General features: G+C 37.7%; 1 protein-coding gene across 1 annotated transcript in view; it reads right to left on the bottom strand.

Annotated features, from left to right (window-relative positions):
* LOC139720266 (A disintegrin and metalloproteinase with thrombospondin motifs 1-like) overlaps positions 1-19,334 on the bottom strand; it is a 52,404-nt gene that overhangs the window by 1,065 nt on the left and 32,005 nt on the right. The window contains exons 8-10 of the mRNA XM_071631627.1: positions 19,178-19,265; positions 11,662-11,760; positions 9,332-9,544 (exon numbers count right to left, since the gene is read on the bottom strand). Coding sequence (XP_071487728.1) covers positions 9,332-9,544; positions 11,662-11,760; positions 19,178-19,265 — 400 coding nt within the window. The remainder of the gene's footprint in view (positions 1-9,331; positions 9,545-11,661; positions 11,761-19,177; positions 19,266-19,334) is intronic.

Below are 19,334 nucleotides of genomic sequence, written 5' to 3'. Positions count from 1 at the left end.
GCAGAAATGATGGCACCATTAGTAGAATCGCATGAAGAACTATCTCCCCCGCATACACGACAATCGTCATAAACGAGCGCTGTGTTCCCACTGCCATCACAGCCAAAGTTCTTGTATTGATGATTGCCATAAACGAAAAGAAATGTATATTGAGAGAGAAATGATTACTCGATCATGTTAATGCCACATCAATTGTGGGTGATGTTTGTTTATTCCAAGAATCCGAATGTTCCGAATGTTCGAACAAGCAACATTTGTAGAGTTATTCCGAAGGTTAGTTTGTTTGTTTGTTTGTTTGTTTGTTTGTTTTTCCCGAGGTTCGTTAATCCGAAAATGCATCTGAAGGATCGATAGTTCGAAGATGAAATAGGGTTCGGACTAACGAAACTTGTTTCTTCTCGGAATAACGAACCTTCTGAAATAACAGACCGGTGGAATAAAGAATTTCGAAATACACTGTAACTTTTCTTTGGATTAACAAATTGTAACCTTAATTTTACCAAAATCTAACAGATAATCTAACCTCTTAACCTCTGAATTTCCTCAAATGTAACTCATCATAATTATGAGTATTAGATAGCGCAATGACATGTGTTACACATTATGTGTTAACATCTATTTCAAAGATATTAATTATAATACGTTATTATCATGACAGGCATAGAAATGCACAATGATAAAATCGTTACAGAAGGGTTAACACCGTTAAGCTCAGGTGTAGAGCACAATAAAACTATTGCATGAACTTGTCAACATCCAAGGTAAAACAAAGATTTACTGCAAAAGACTGCAAACAAGAAAAGGGGAAAATGCATCAAGAAATAACAACGTAATGTGGTTTGAGAACTTTTTAGAGTTTGGAAATATTGCGTCTCGTGATAGACACCTGAGGATAACATCACTTTAAGAGTTAATGATATCTTCTTTACTTTACTTTCAAAAAAAAAGAAATCGTTCTCTCTTTATGAATTTCTAGCCACACCTAATCAATGTTAGGTATTTTCTAAGATTTTTCATGGCAAAAAAAAACCACAACAACAACAACACAGACCCTGTCAAGAGTCTTGTGGAAATGTCCCTAAACTAATATCTGTATTTTGTGTACCCGGTCTTTTACAAAAGAGTATTCGACGGTCATAGTAAAAAGCAATGGTAAACCAGTCTAGGCTGAAAGTTGAATTTAAGCTTACTTTGGCAGCTTGGTTTTGACAGCCCTAAGTTAAACGCCCTGTCCATTATAATAATTTACAGAAGTTATCAACAAGATAGACTTCAGTTTTCGAAGTTTGTTTCTGTGAAAATGAATGGCTGATAACCGGACTATTGCAAACCGTTAAGTGGTATAATAGGTAAGTGAATAAGAGCATATTATAGACATGAACCCCAGTGTATTTGGATTGCAACGCTTTAGGTTGGTACCGGAGGAGCCATTCAGACTCACCTCGATTCCAATCTTTCACTAAAGCAAAAATGACAACAGCGACTAGTTGGTCATTTGACATTTTCCAATAAACCGTAGATCGCATGGTCTCAGACAAGACATTCTCAAGACATAATTGAAGCCTTATCCTTTACCATTTTCATTGTATTCTGATGTTTCATTGGCAGCAAATACAAGGCAAACAATATACAAGACACTGGATATTTCTCTAAAGACAGCGCATATATCGAAATAAAATCTAAGTGATACAACCTCATTCCATATAAAACATCATTTCATATCCTATGGACTTTAATAAGTCACGGTTATTAAACCTGTTTTTTTTTCTGTAATTATTATAGAAATAACACTACGAACAAATAAACACTTCTCAACTCGAAGTAATTTTGTCTTCGTAGTCGTCTCTAAAGACAAAGCAACAATTCCCTGCCTGTATTGAAGGAAGGACTGCTGCTACTGTGCTGCTGTATCATCATTTTACGATAATAAATCATTGTAACGATAATGATCATCATCATTGTAACGATAATACCATGCGTATTACCTCACACTTGCCATTGACGCATAACTTATTCGTTCGTACGTCTGCCAAACGATCATCCCAGCAGAGAGTGCCGTCGTGGAAATCCCTCGGTCGAGTTTGCAAGAGATCCGTGTCGGAAAGGCAGTGCATTACACACAGATCATCACCTGTTGGCAGAATTTGATCCCAAATAAGACATCAACTCATGGGAGATCAGAACAAAATGAAACACAAATATTGAAATAGAAAGCAACGCAGAAAGTTACATAACCTCACTTTACAACAGGAACGTTTCATGAGGTATTTGTCTGCCCTCTGTACAAATGAAACTTGTAAGATAAGTGTTGATCTGTATTTTCAACAAAATGTAGGAAAAAAAGGAGAACCAAATGGAAACTTTCATTTACTGTATTCCGGGCAGCAACACTACCACCTGGCTGTCCCTGATATGAAGATCAGCATTTGCCGTCTTACAAATTTCATTTGTACAGAGGGTAGACAAATAGAGGAAACACGTACGTCATATCTTCATCCCTCTGTAATAACATTTTGCTTTCAAGAACTTTCTAATATGCCCATAGGCCTACATGTCGCTGTTGGGCTATCTTCCCAAACCGCAAAATATCCCGCTGGTTTGAACTTCGGGCTGATGAAGACACTCCTATAAAAATCTATAGCCTGTGGAGACCATGAAAAGGAAGGCTGGTCCTACTAGGATAAACACGGAATTCCCCGTGAACAAATATCGTGAACAAAACTTAAACGTAGCACACACGTCTTTTAATATAGTCCGGTGGGCAGCGAATGTTTAACTGTATAAGTAGAACATATTTGTAATGATTTCAAAACCGTAAATTAACAAAATACATGTGATAATAAGTAACAAAATGAAAAAAAATATTGATTTTTTTGAAATATAATATTATGCATATGCACAGTACCAATTGAATAAGGAGAGGAATGGAAATGGAGGGTCCCAGTAAAAAGCCATGCGTGTACGATACGGGACCCTCGGAAAATACATAAGAGAACGAGTACTGAATCAATGAAACTACAAACAGATATAAAGCAAACTAAAAGGAACCAATGTCAAATAACATGAAATCAAATTAGGAAGGAAAAAAGACGGGGGGAAAATGAAACTGCAACACGTGTCATCGTGGACACGAGAAAACTGGATTCCATGATGTATTGATTGATTGATTCAATAGGGCCTGTCTCTCCCTATGCTACCAGGTTTGTTTGTTTGTTTGTTTGTTTGTTTGTTTTTTGTTTTTACCCTGTAGCATGGGTACACATACATGGTCGGTCCGATTGAATAAATCTTTATTTCATCTGCACAAAGGAAACCATTCGAAACCACTAGCGTAAGTCTCGTGAAATAGAATGAAGCGCACCGTCGACCCGAGTCGAGATTATTCGGCTGTGTGTTTTGTACTAACAACAGAGATCAGTTGTATACGATTCGTTACGGAGATTCTCAGCGTTCCCACTCTATGGTATTCCCACCATGTTCTTGGTCTTTAACTAACCTTGTTTTTTTCTTATTGGCGTTGTTATTTCAACTTTTGTTTCAACAAATGGAATTTACTTTGGTCTCCCTTGTCCTCTACCGGAAAGAACACAGTGCAAAATACAATAACAAAAGTACAGCGTGAACCTTGTCCCACAGTGTTCACAAAGTCAACTGTATTAACGCACAGCGCTTGAACACACTGTAGGACAGTGTGTTCCCTCCGGCAGGCTTACTTTGGAAACTATTTGTGCAGAAAGGACCTAGTGAGTTCGCTTTCTGTACGCATGCCAGTATCTTGTTACTGTGTACCATGGTTATACGCGTGTTTGTTTCGCAGATATTGCTGGCATTCAGGATGCAAATGAAATCTGCAGGGATAGTGTCAAAGAGTGGATGTGTCATCCACACCCAACTTTGTCAAAATTGTGTGGGGTTGCCCCCCCCCCCCCCCCAATAAAGATCCTGAGTAGGTATAACTTACCATTAGGTGATCATGGATGTCTTACGTGATATCTACAGTGCAGCCAGATGAAAAGCCAAATTATGCAACTCAACTGTACCTATGTTTATTGATCCGTTAAGATCAATGAAAGTTGAGGGAGATTTTGCGACATATGATGAGCAGACTTACTGTACAGGGGAGTACCATCAATATAACAAGCAGAACAAGAATCTATTTACGTACCTGTAAACGTTGAGGTGTAATCCTTCCAGCTGTATAACGCACCATTGTTTGCTACCGAATTCGTACCAGCACATTGTTCATCACGGAAGGTATCTTGTGCCGTCGCACACGACTGAAGAATGTGAAATCCACAAATTGGCATGGCTAACAATTTCTGCATATTTCCTCTCTGTCTCGTCTGTCTACATTTCAACTGTTTTCCAAATGTATTATGTGCTAGAACATAAGATTTATAAGTTATAATGCATATTTTTCTTGTAGTACCAAAACAAACCGTTTGAATTTACTAAGTGAGATCATTAAATTGGTGTTGTTTTATCTCGCTGTCTGCGAAAGGTTAATGGTTTTGCTCACCAGGTTTGTACAAGCAGGGAGTTTGGGTAGCATCCATCTCCCTTGTACAAAACATTTCGAGATAAATGTAACCAATGGGATAAAGCAAGCAGTGACATGCTCATCATGGCAAGTCATCAATAGGAAGTAAAAAGCATAATCTATCATTATAGCCCAACAAAGAATTCTGATGCTCCAGCGGGCTGTACCCCGACATCAAGAACCCATTAGAGACCATTAGTAGAGACCGTTAGATAAATCTGATGGTTTCTAACGGTTTCTGTTGGAGTTGTGATGGACCAACGACAATCATGAACATTCTAATGATCTAATAGACACCGCCAGAAACGATTATATAATTTTTTCCCTTGGAAAAAATATAAACATCCAAGACAAACTAAAAACAGTCGACGACTCTATCAAAACCTATTGGATCATTACAAACCAGCATGAACAGATTTTTTTCATCAAAACCTATCGGACCACTAGAAACCAGCACATACAGTTAGAAAAGATTTTTCCATCAAAACCTATCGGACCATTAGAAACCAGCACATACAGTTAGAACAGATTTTTCCATCAAAACCTATTGGACCACTAGAAACCAGCACATACAGTTAGAACAGATTTTCCATCAAAACCTATTGGAACATTAGAAACCAGCACATACAGTTAGAATAGATTTTTACATCAAAACCTATCGGATCATTAGAAACCAGCACATACAGTTAGAACAGATTTTTCCATCAAAACCTATCGGACCATTAGAAACCAGCACATACAGTTAGAACAGATTTTCCATCAAAACCTATTGGACCACTAGAAATCAGCACATACAGTTAGAACAGATTTTTCCATCAAAACCTATCGGAACATTAGAAACCAGCACATACAGTTAGAACAGATTTTCCATCAAAACCTATTGGAACATTAGAAACCAGCACATACAGTTAGAACAGATTTTTACATCAAAACCTATCGGACCATTAGAAACCAGCACATACAGTTAGAACAGATTTTTCCATCAAAACCTATCGGACCATTAGAAACCAGCACATACAGTTAGAACAGATTTTTCCATCAAAACCTATCGGACCGTTAGAAACCAGCACATACAGTTAGAACAGATTTTTCCATCAAAACCTATCGGACCGTTAGAAACCAGCACATACAGTTAGAACAGATTTTTACATCAAAACCTATCGGACCATTAGAAACCAGCACATACTGTTGGGACAGATTTTTCCATCAAAACCTATCGGACCGTTAGAAACCAGCACATACAGTTAGAACAGATTTTCCATCAAAACCTATTGGACCACTAGAAATCAGCACATACAGTTAGAACAGATTTTTCCATCAAAACCTATCGGACCATTAGAAACCAGCACATACAGTTAGAACAGATTTTTCCATCAAAACCTATCGGACCATTAGAAACCAGCACATACAGTTAGAACAGATTTTTCCATCAAAACCTATCGGACCGTTAGAAACCAGCACATACAGTTAGAACAGATTTTCCATCAAAACCTATTGGACCACTAGAAATCAGCACATACAGTTAGAACAGATTTTTCCATCAAAACCTATCGGACCATAACAAACCAGCATATACAGTTAGAACAGATTTTTCCATCAAAACCTATCGGAACATTAGAAACCAGCACATACAGTTAGAACAGATTTTTCCATCAAAACCTATCGGACCATTAGAAACCAGCACATACAGTTAGAACAGATTTTTCCATCAAAACCTATTGGACCACTAGAAACCAGCACATACAGTTAGAACAGATTTTTCCATCAAAACCTATTGGACCACTAGAAATCAGCACATACAGTTAGAACAGATTTTTCCATCAAAACCTATCGGACCATTAGAAACCAGCATATACAGTTAGAACAGATTTTTCCATCAAAACCTATCGGACCATTAGAAACCAGCACATACAGTTAGAACAGATTTTTCCATCAAAACCTATCGGACCATTAGAAACCAGCACATACAGTTAGAACAGATTTTTCCATCAAAACCTATCGGACCATTAGAAACCAGCACATACAGTTAGAACAGATTTTTCCATCAAAACCTATCGGACCATTAGAAACCAGCACATACTGTTGGGACAGATTTTTCCATCAAAACCTATCGGACCGTTAGAAACCAGCACATACAGTTAGAACAGATTTTCCATCAAAACCTATTGGACCACTAGAAATCAGCACATACAGTTAGAACAGATTTTTCCATCAAAACCTATCGGACCATTAGAAACCAGCACATACAGTTAGAACAGATTTTTCCATCAAAACCTATCGGACCATTAGAAACCAGCACATACAGTTAGAACAAATTTTTCCATCAAAACCTATCGGACCGTTAGAAACCAGCACATACAGTTAGAACAGATTTTCCATCAAAACCTATTGCACCACTAGAAATCAGCACATACAGTTAGAACAGATTTTTCCATCAAAACCTATCGGACCATTAGAAACCAGCACATACAGTTAGAACAGATTTTTCCATCAAAACCTATCGGACCATTAGAAACCAGCACATACAGTTAGAACAGATTTTTCCATCAAAACCTATCGGACCATTAGAAACCAGCACATACAGTTAGAACAGATTTTTCCATCAAAACCTATTGGACCACTAGAAACCAGCACATACAGTTAGAACAGATTTTTCCATCAAAACCTATTGGACCACTAGAAATCAGCACATACAGTTAGAACAGATTTTCCATCAAAACCTATCGGACCGTTAGAAACCAGCACATACAGTTAGAACAGATTTTTCCATCAAAACCTATCGGACCATTAGAAACCAGCACATACAGTTAGAACAGATTTTTCCATCAAAACCTATCGGACCATTAGAAACCTGCACATACTGTTGGGACAGATTTTTCCATCAAAACCTATCGGACCGTTAGAAACCAGTACATACCATTACAGGAGAGTTTTCCATCAAAACCTATTGGACCATCAGAAACCAGCATATACTATTAGAACAGATTCTTCCACCAAAACCTATTGGACCATTAGAAACCAGCACATACCCTTAGAGCATATTTTTCCATAAAAACCTATTGGACCATCAGAAACCAGCATATACTATCAGAACAGGTTCTTCCACCAAAACCTATTGGACCATTAGGAACCAGCAAATACTATTAGAACAGATTTTTTTTCATCAAAACCTATTGGACCATTAGAAATCGGCACACACCATAAAAGCAGTTTTTTTAATCACAATCTATTTGGACCATTAGAAACCAACGGGACCAACAGAAACTAAAAGAGTATAATCCTTTGGAAATGATTTGAATGTCTGTGCCGAATTTTATTGCATTTCCAGGTTTTCTATAAAGACAGTGACTGCAGCACGTTTTGTTTCCTTATATGCAGCAGGAAATTTATCAAAAAGTGTCGGACATCAGGAATTTTTGCGAATGCGATTTCACACTTCAATATTTAAAAAAGAAATGAAAGAAAAGATTTTCCTTACTAAACGTGATGACAATGTCGTTCAGTGCATAGTGACATTGTGTTAGAAAGAATGGAACTCACTATCATGTAGGCCTATGAGAGGTTTGTAATCAAGGATTTCGCAAGTATTTCAATTTTTCTGATGCATGTTGTGTTCTAAGCCATGTTTTTTTAGGCTTACTGCAGGAATAAATTTGCCAGATCATTAAAGACAGCCAATCCCTTTTACATGCAAATTTTTGAAAAATTGGTGAGAACACTTAGATATTGAAGGAAACATTACTTGGAAACCTCCTGTAAATTTTGAACTCAAGAGGGTCTTTATTTGTGTAGTAAATTGACCGTTAAGATTAGAATATTTTTTTCCTACTACGAAAAAATTACAAATCTAAACTGTTAGTCTAGTTTTACAGACCTGTGTGATGCACTTAGTTGCACGTGTAGTTCATGTAAATGGTGTGTTGTTATTTGCTATCGACATCAAAGTAAGAGAAGCTAGTAAATTCTTCATTTCTAGCCGACAGCTTTAATATGCATATCTTTTGTTTGAAGTATAAGTATAATTATTAAAACCACAGGAGGATTAATGTATGCAGCTTTGCCTAGTACACAGAATACGTTACGGTGAGCGTTTGGTGCATTATTTGAATTTTAACGGCTAACAACCTTCTAATATCACATAAATGTTATAGATTTACAAATGTCTTGTCATTCTGGTAGAATATATCATGTTCTGTGCTATTTGGGAAGGAATGCAAAAGGTAAGGGCTATCTTTAAATTTTTACACTGTACATTTGATTACATTATACATTGTATATTGTACATTGTACATTTAATTACATTGTAAACTTGTAAATTCTACTTTTCTTCTGTATTCTAAATTCCTCTTTGGGTTTTCTAATGGTCCATTCCAAATTTCATGGTCGATTAGCGTAATGTTTTTTTGTTTTTTTTTTTTTTGAGGGGGAGTATATTATTCTTCTAACGGTTTTTCTCTAATCATTTTTCAATCGTTTTTAATGGTCCATTAATATTTCACTTTCCATATCGAAACTATTAACCTAATGTTTTGCTCCAGGAGAATGCTACTGGACATAAAGCAAATGCATTTTAATACACAGCATGGATTTCTAGGCTAGTGCACATGTTGTTTCTTTGAATTAGGTGTATCAATGTTTACCTGTTATGGGCTACTGGCAATGACAGAGTCATTATGGGAGAAGAATGCTTACAATATGAGACTAACCTTAACTGGTAAATGAGACTATGAGCATGGAACTACAAGAGAATGACTTAATTGTCTTGTAGCTTCATGTCATAAGTGCACGTACCTCTTGATTGCACAGTTCATAATCATGGCTGTCCCCGACGCATGGCTCCCCGCCCCACTGTGGGGTAGGATTAGTGCAATTGCGGATTCTGACTCGAACGCCAGTGCCACAGGTTCGTGAGCACTCGCTAAAGTTGCTGTATTCAGTCCACCCGCCGTCCACCGCTGGGGCTACGTCTAGCTTTGAGCTGACACACACCCCTCCGATACACCACTGAGAAACACGAGAGAAGATCAAACCAAGACATCATGAAATCAGGGTATATGAAATAATGGGACAAACGTTCAACAATAATGATAATAATAATAATGTAGCTGCGTCTCTTGCCCCTATGCCTTTATGTTATTTGACAGCCTCGATCTAATAAGCACGACAGCAGCAACAACAAAATGTTAGCAAATGTGTTTGGTATATATAACGTTAAGATTGAGAGTTTTATGTGCAGATTTATGGGTGTTGTAATATATATTTATAAATATAAGATAGGGCCTCATCCACGTCAAACTCTGCTCATGATGACGGTCCCCTTTATTGATTTCTCCTTTGTTCATATACAAAATTTATGCCTTAACATGTTGCTTTAATTCATATGTTATTAAAGACTGATGTTGTTATGAATTTGTATTGATTTGTATGTTATACTCTCCTATTTTTTTTTCGCATACTCTGTATCACTTTGTTTCAATTTGTTATTGTATTTGGAGAAAGAAAATGCAGAATAAACCAAACCAAACCAAACCAAACCAAACACTAATATAACCATTGTGTGTTTTTGTTTGGAATGTTGTTATTTGTCAATGTATTATTTTTGTGCACATGACTCAATGAATAAAGTCTGTACCCCAATATTTATTTCATTTTAAGTTTGTATGCTGTCTACATAGATACTTTAAAATGCTTTAAAAATGATTATTGTCTATGATATATCATTTCAAATTACCTGCATGGTACACAAAAATATATTTGTTGTAAAATGCTCTTACTGTAAAGAGATAAAGTTGGATGAAAACCTGATTTGGGGATTTTGATTCTCGACTGATCTACGTTTTACAAACTCCGTTTTCTGGTAGATCAGTCTTTTCCATCTATTTATCTACTTTTCTGTTACCACTGCAAAGTATGCATTGTTTGTATTCAGTTATTTGCACATTGTATAAAAACTAAATTGTTACAAAAAAACTAATTAAGATCTGCATTGCTTACAAATTGGTAATAATGCATGATTTATTAATTCATACTTCAAACACGGCAGGATTTCAAACCGGGTCCATAAAGAGTTAAAAGCGTATGGACCCGGTTAGAGCCGTAGAGACCCGGATTGACCCGCATCGTAACCAGTGTCAATTCCTGATGGATTCCGGGGGAAACGATACGGCGGTGAAAAATTTTTGGTCATGATCAAAATTTTCTCACGGGTTTCAATTCCGTATTGATATCCGAATTGACCCGGTTCGAACCGCATTGACTCGCATCGACTCGCATCGACCCGCTGAGTAAAACCGTATGGAACCTTGCCGTATACCGCATTGCCTCCAATGCAACGGATGATGACAAGGTTTACATCCGGGTCGGTACGGATCGAAGCGGCTTGACACGGGTCGATAGGGGTCGAAAATGATTCAAAAGGATTTAAAAAGCGGATTTTTATGCGGTTCGATACTTGTCAATACGTGTCTCTACGGCTCAAACCGGGTCGATACGGTTATAATTTCTTATAGACCCGGTTCGAAATCCGGCCGTGTGTGACTGTAGCATAAATTACCCTCCATTCCGTGACTAATCCGGCTCATTTTCACCCTGATCAAATCCGTTTTGGTACCCGACCGTGTGTGACTAGCATTACAATCTATTCATTTCTGTGTAAGAACATGTCAGCTCTACATCACGTCGAAATCCCGTCCTGGGCCCTGTTGCATAAAACCCTTAATACCGCTGGACTTACCGCTCCTTTCTAGCGGTAAGTCTTTAAATTAGCGGTTAATTTTATAGTCCTTGATGCTGATTGGCTGTGATGCCTAATTTTGACGGTAGTTACCATTGAAATTCAATGGTAAGTTTCATGCAACGGGCCACTTGGCTTTACACATTAACTCTTTCACATGACTTAATTGTGTAGTTTGCAATAGCAGCTGGAAGCTTTGTGATATAGGCTACAGTGGTTATATGTCTTATAAAGTTTTGGCCGTACAATTTATGATCAACATTTATGATGGGGAGGATTATCTACATTTGTCAAAGCTTCTGTAAAATCAGGCTCTCCGTGCTGGTTTCGCCTTTAGGAAGTTGCGAGAGCAAGAGAGAGAGAGAGGGGGGGGGGAGGATTCGCCTACCATTTCTTCTCCACACGATGTTCCTTCTGCTGTTGTCCCATAGAACTCTGATAAAAGTGGTGAGTTGGGCAGCATGCACCACAGCTCACCACAGTCAGTCTGTCAGTTGCCGATCCAAGACAAGACAGAAAAACAGGGGGGAAAAATAGCCAACAACATAAGAGAATAGAACATTTTTGCAAAGGGCCTGTGACGATTCACTTCTCTTAAAGGGATAAATGATGTGATTTACACGGGAAGTCACTGTTTACATGATTGCATTTTCATGTCACAAATGTGATGAACAAAAAAAGGAATAATCAAAAGGTATATGATTATCTGAGTATGGTAGAGAGTACAGGAGTGCAACAGATTATCTCTTCACCCACAAGGGTGACAGATTCTACTTCGTCTGTTATTGATCATATTTATACTAATGTATATAGTCATACAATTCATTCAGATATCATTGAGACAGATGTGTCAGATCATTTTCCAATTTTTGTCATTTTTGAAAATGGGAATAAAATCATGAATGCTTTTGTGCGGAAATTTGCCCGATCCTACAAGTTATTTAATGCCCAGTCATTTCACGAGGATCTAGGGAAAATTGGATGGGCACATGTATCTAGATACGAAGATGTAAACACAGCTTATAAAGTTTTTCATGATAAGTTTGAGAAAATATGTGATAAGCATGCAACTACAATAGAATATAATGTATCCCAGAAAAAGAACAGCCCTAAGAAACCTTGGATCTCATCAGCGATTCTTAAATCTATCAAGAAAAAGCACACCTTATACAAAAACTACAGGTCATCAAATTTTAGTGACGAATACGGAAACAAGTATAAACGGTATCGAAACACTTTGGTAACAGTTATTAAAAATGCAAAGAGATTGTACTATTGCAATTCTTTTAATCTTAACAAAAGTGATATGACAAAGACCTGAGATACCATTAATGACTTAATTGGTAGAAAGGGTAAGAATAAGCATTTGGATATAAAATCGTATCTTCTGAAAATGAAATAGCCGAAGAACTCAATAACTACTTTGTCACTGTTGGGTCAAATTTGGCAGAACGGACACCAAATGGGCCTCCCAATAGTTGTTTTCAGGATTATTTGGATGCCAGAAATACAAAGTCTTTGGCTCGGAAACTTATAAGAGAAGAAGAAATTATGGATATTGTATATGCTCCTGATGCTACAAAGTCTCATGGATATGATAACTTGTCAATAAGATTGATCAAGGACACAGCACCATATACTCTTTCCCCATTGACTTATATCTTTAATTTGTCATTAGAAATGGGCCAGTTCCCAGATGCACTTAAGATTGCAAAAGTGACGCCTTTGTCCAAGAAAGGTTCGAAAGATGACCCAGGTAATTACAAACTTATTTCAGTTCTGCCAGTAATTGCAAAAGTTTTCGAGAAATTAGTCAATGGTCGTCTAATGGACTTTTTAGAGTCCACTATAATTTTGTACAGACACCAGTATGGATTTTGTAAGAAATACAGTACAAAATTATCATTAATTGATTTGGTTAATACATTAATACACTCAAATGATAAAGGTGAAATAACCCTTGGTATATCTATAGATTTCAAAAAGGCGTTTGACACAATCAATCATCGCATCCTTTCAGCGAAATTAGAATATTATGGCATAAGAGGCATTGTGTTGCAGTGGCTCCAAAATTACTTCTCAAACCGATCGCAGGTATTGTGCTTCAAGGATGAAATATCCAGTAGTAGAACGATCACATGTGGAGTACCACAAGGTTCAGTGCTGAGACCTACACTGTTCCTGTTATACATCAATGATTTACCTAGCTCATCGAACTATTTTCAGTTCAGACTATTCGCTGACGATTCAAACATTTTCATATATTTCCGAAAGGTACAAAAGAACTTGATATGAATGACGTGAATGGAAAACTGATTGAGATGCAGAAATGGTGTATTGTGAACAAATTAACTATTAACTTGAAGAAAACAAATCATATGATTATTAAAGGACCAAGACAACCAATTGCAATTAAAGGTGTGTTAACAGTCTCTGAAACGGTTATAGAAAGAGTACATGTAGCATCTTTTGTAGGAATCCAAATTGATGAGACCTTGATGTGGAAGGATCAAATTCAATGTATCAACAAATGCATTAGGCGCAAAATTGGGCGCAAAAATAGTTTTTAAGTCAAGATACTTTGTTCCAAGACATGTTTTTATGCTTTTATATAAATTCCTTTTACAATCACATATACTTTATGGAATTAAAGTATGGGGAAGTACCTACAGAAACCACTTAAATTGTATATTTTTAGCACCAAAAAAAAAAAAATGGCCGTGAGAGCAATTACATTTTCCCCCTTAAGAACAAGTTCTAGGCCATTATTCACCAGTCTAGGAGTATTAGATGTTTTTCACCTGCATGAGCTTGCAGTGTCAACCTTTGTATAATGATCCTCACAAGGCACATTTACCACATTCTGTAACGCAATATTATGAGCAACGCATACAGGACTATATAGAGGCAAAGATAATTCCATGCTTAGACTCCCGAAATGTAAAACGACACATGGTACATTTTCTATATCTTTTGTCGGGTCAAAGTTCTGGAATAGTTTGCCCAGAAATATTCAAGTGGAAAGAACAAGATCTTCATTTCGAGGAAACCTAAAAAAAAAAAATCACTTGTTGAATGAAGTTTAGTGATTAAAAGAAAATTTAGATGTTTAGTTTAATGTACTTTTATAGTACAGTTACTTTAGATAAGAAGGGTAGACCTTGCAATAAGCATCTTTAAATACATGTAGCTATAATGGGAGAACCATTCTCGACTAGCACTTGTGCTAACTTTTGGTTCCCCCTTTAACAACACTATCTTCTGTTTTCTAGTTGTGTTTTTTTTCAGAACCTTTGTCTATGCATACATGTATATATTACATACTTATTCATTCTCTTTGCCTTTTCAGTGATAAATGTATCACAATGAAACTAAATCAATTATGCCACATGTATTTTTATGTAAGATAAGTATAAGTATGTAAAATATATGCTTGCATAGCTGTAAAACCTTGTATGTCATTCTCGTAAAAGATTTGCATGTTATTGTATCTCACAATATGTAATTTCATGTTATCATGTTATCATATTCACATGTATGTTCGTAATAAACTCAACTCAACTCAACTCAAAAGACATTGCAGGGAAACATGCAATTATTTGCATTTTGTTAATTCTATCAGTACTTAAGCCATTGTTGGCAAAAATGATCTCATTGACAGAATATTGAGTTTCTCCTTTCTTTTGTAGACCTATCCACGCATTCTGAATATTATGTTCTTTTGTCCACATAGTGATGATCAGGGTAATATGAATCAATACAACATCTATTTGCATTGCATCGTCCCTTGTGAAGGAAGTCCCGCAATGCGTTGAACAGTACTTAGTGAATACAGTGCATATGCACTGCATGGCTTCTACCAGTAGAGTTTTTTTTTTCATGTTCAGTCAGGCTTTGTACTTATTTCCATAAGTACCAGTCCATTCTATTGTTATTGCGGATATTTAGCTATCACATTAGGATCTGATTCCTCACCACGCCCCCACCCATCCTACACTTTCTTCGAATTATCCGTTTTGTATATTGTGCGTATAAACTTATCTTTGTTATATCATACTTTCAATTCGCATTTATCTGTATTGCTGTTTGTAAATCGTGTACCATAAAAAAATGTTTTCCTGTAGAAAGGGAACCTCTCCCACAATGATTCTTCCAAGAAGTAAGGTTTGCGAGCAAGATAAATTCAAGATTTGAATTGAATTTGAATTGAATTGAAAATACTTACAAAGAGAGTGCTGCTGTAAGCAGTTTCATCTCCTGTAGCTATTTGACACTGTTCGTCTGCGTCATAGGTGTAACCCGAAAGGTCAACAATGCTGGATAGATTGCTTCCGGGTACGTCATCCAAACATGTCTGAGTGCTAGAAAGTGGAGGGGTTAAATAAAGTACCGAAGTTTATTGATTTTATCGCAGACAGAACCGAAGTCGATTCGTACCATGGTAGATATGACGATATGACAAGACATTGAGATACAGAACATTCCCTTTTGTACGACCTTTAATAGTGACAATGTTTCACAATACTCCCAGTTAAGAAAGACAAAAACAAAACAAAAGCATAGAGTCCTACATGCTTCTGTCGATACAAATATTGTGGAAAATCTAAGGTAACGGAAGAAAAAAAAGAAGCACAAAACATGCCTTCCATGATAAGAGGAAAGTGGTGGAAATCTCAAAGTCATTGATGTCTTGACATGGTATGTCCTCGAAGATAGTATTTGCCATGTACTAAAGACCGGCTACAGAAATGCTAGTTAAACTGATCAGATGTTGGGAAAGATAACACGCATATTATGTGACAACTTTAAACCTCATGAACTTCCAGTTACGAATACATTCTTTTTCTTTTACCAATTAGTAACTGAACCGTCCGAAACCACACGTCAGATTACTCCCTAAACAGCCCAAAACTGCCCGTCCGCTTTTTTTTTTTAGTTTTATGCTTTATTATTTGTAATGTTTTTAAATAGAATATAAGATTACGTAACTTGAAAGAGGTGAAAGGTCCACAAAAGTATATCATAACTATCTCTGTGACACACAAGTCTCTTTGCAACGTCTTGATGGGCTTTCAAATAAACATAACTTATAATAGGGAAAAATAAACATGCGTGATCCATTTTGCATAATTTAGAAAGTTGTCGAAAAGAGAGTGATATTGCTGTACCTTCCACAGAACAATAGATTATTACATGCGAAATCTTCGGTTGCTAAAGGGCTTAGGATAACTCCATCCACGTATCATCTAGGCCCTTCTAAATTTAATGTAGTTAGCATTGTCATGATCCTTTTAGGTGCAGTAAAATGAGAATATTTGTACAAATTGACGACGTTTTGGGTAGCTTCATTGAATGTGCGTGCTTGCTTGCGGTATCAAGTATCTTGCCCTTTTGCAGACCCACATACTCTATTCATGTGGCTTCCTGCATTGCCACTAATATTCTTGGGAAAAACCAAAACGACGTACTTGATGAATATCTTCATATGGTTGGAGCTGCACGAGGACCATTGAAATGATTCGCTATCTCTGGCGAGCGATGCCGACATTATGTTGACGCCTTCTGCGCAGCCGTAGGTGCCGTCGTGCCATAAGCCCAAGCTGTCATTAAGATAAAACGACCTCAGCAGTCAAAATCGCGACGAACTCATCCAGAGCTACGCAGACACTCAAAGGGATGGTGTGGTATTGGCCGAGGTGACGATTCAGCTTTTAACTTTTGCAAGATACCTAGGCAGCAGTCACTCATATGAAATGTTAAAGAGCATTCAATTCTATACGAGGAATTCGAGGCTTTTGGTGAAAACCGGTTGTGAAATGGCAGAATGAAAGAAAAACAAAGCGATCCTAATACAAGGTGGGACCTACCTTTTACTGTCCCACTTTTTTATTAGGTTAGCTTTATTTTGGATATCTCGGCCATTTTAACACCAATTTTCATTAATGAACTTTGAATTCCTCTTAGAATACATTATGCTCTTTCTTATGTCATAAATACGTTGGAAACTTGAACCCCATCTCAACCGAAACTGTACTATTCCTTCATATCAATTAGAACATGCATGGGGTACTGTACTGTACTGATCCTTGCCTGCGACGTTAGAAGAGCACATTTTACAGGCACAAATTCATAGGTCGTCGTGTCTTCACAAAGGTAAGTAACATGTCGCGGATCACTGCACGAATTGAAGGGAGAGAGAGACAGATACAAATTTTGTACAGACAGACAGACAGACAGGGGGATGAAGGGAAAGAGAGGAAGGGTGTGTGTGTGTGTGTGTGTGTGTGTGTACGTGTATGACGGATTGTGATGTGAGTGCATACATTCTCGGGACTATACTGCCTCTTCCCATGTTTTCATGTACAAGTACATGCATAATGTTTTAAAGGGATTGTACAGTTATGGTTGAGACCTAATTTCAGGTTTCTAACATTAGGTGAGATAATGAGAAACCTGTTATAAAATGTGAAAGAACATGTAATTCTATGAGGAATTCAACGTTGATTTGATGAAAATTGGTTTTGAAATGGCTGATATATCAAAAAAGAGCGATTCTAATAAAGTGTGGGACCCACACTTTATTACGATCGCTTTGTTTTACTTTGTTTTTTCATGTTTCAGTCATTCCAAACCCGATCTTCGTCAAATAAACTTTGAATTCCTCTTAAAATGGTATGTTCTGTACTATATCATAAGTGTTTTCTTGGTATCTCGCAAAAAGTTAAAAACCCAATTCTCATCTCCACCAAAACTGTACTATCCCTTTAAGTGTGTGTTTTGAAGAGAAATAGGAAATCGTTGCAATCATAAGCCCCGTCTTAACAGATCCTTCCATAAGCACTATAGTTACCGCAACCGCGCCAGGGTAGCTCTTCTATAAGAACTCCCCCGCGGTAAAATTCCTTTGATACACTCATCACGCATGTGCAACATTGCAGACATAGGTTTGTGTCTGTTAAGAATGGTACCCCTCGATCTCTCCTACGTTTATTTTGCCCTGAGGCGAGAAATTTGTTCTCCGGACGCTGTCCTGAACATGTCTGGGTACTGTGCTGCATTTACACCATTTTTTTTTTCCGGCGGCCAGGGCAGCCCCGCTTGCCCCAAACCTAGTGCGCCGCGGGTAGACGAGATATTCTCCTGTTTTTGTTTTTGTTTTTGTTTTCCTCCGTATTCTAGTCCTGTTCGTTTCGGCCCTCGCTCCGGTGAACATGTAACTATCAGATGCTGTTCTTACGGCGTCCGATTAAATTCCGGATTGCCTCCAAGTTTTGATACGGTCTATTACGTGCTGTCACATTTTAATGCGTTCACTCCGTTTTATTACGGCCTACAAGGTACTTATCAAAAGCGGGACTGCCGTGGCATTTTTTTTTTTGACAGTTTAAAAATCTCACACGGCATCCATGACAATCACGGCCTGTCCCGTTTGCCCATCCCGTTTAATTCACGGTGGCCTGAAACGTGACTGCCGTGGCCGCCAGAAACATGGTGTTAACGCAGCATTAGGTCTGTTTAAACAGGACTTTATGAGACAACGCAGTGAGATGGGATAGGCAAACGTGACAGGCCGTGATTACCGTGGATGCCGTGGATGCCGTGGACGCCGTGATAAACCAGGGTGAATGCAACAACTATCAAAACACGACGGCACATAATAGGCCGTAACAAAACCTTGTTTTGTTATTGATAGTCTAGACTTACCAGACGCCGTGAGGACAGCGTCTGATAGCTATATTATGTTCACCAGGGCGAGGACTGGAACGAACAGGACTACAATGCGAAGAGAGAAAAACAGGAGAAGTATGTGTCATCTACCCACGGCGCACTACGTTTCGGGTAAATGGAGCTGCCGTGGACGCCGGGAACATGGTGTCAACGCAGCATTAGTGTCCCCGTCTCACTGTCTGATGTGTTGTTTGGGCAAACCTTGCATGGTTAGTTTCACGATCTGAAAACCAGAAGTACGTACAATGGCAGAACCACACTTGTCTGGAGGGGGAGGGGGATCACAAAAACCATGCTGGCATCAGCACCCTGTTGTGGAATGGCTACGCCATT

Source organism: Diadema antillarum, unplaced genomic scaffold (genome assembly GCF_040938485.1).
Source record: "Diadema antillarum isolate AM-2024a unplaced genomic scaffold, OU_Dant_1.0 scf00000125, whole genome shotgun sequence".
Classification (NCBI taxonomy): Eukaryota; Metazoa; Echinodermata; class Echinoidea; order Diadematoida; family Diadematidae; genus Diadema; species Diadema antillarum.
The sequence above is the reverse complement of the archived record's forward strand: the minus strand, read 5'-3'. Positions and strand labels throughout refer to the sequence as shown.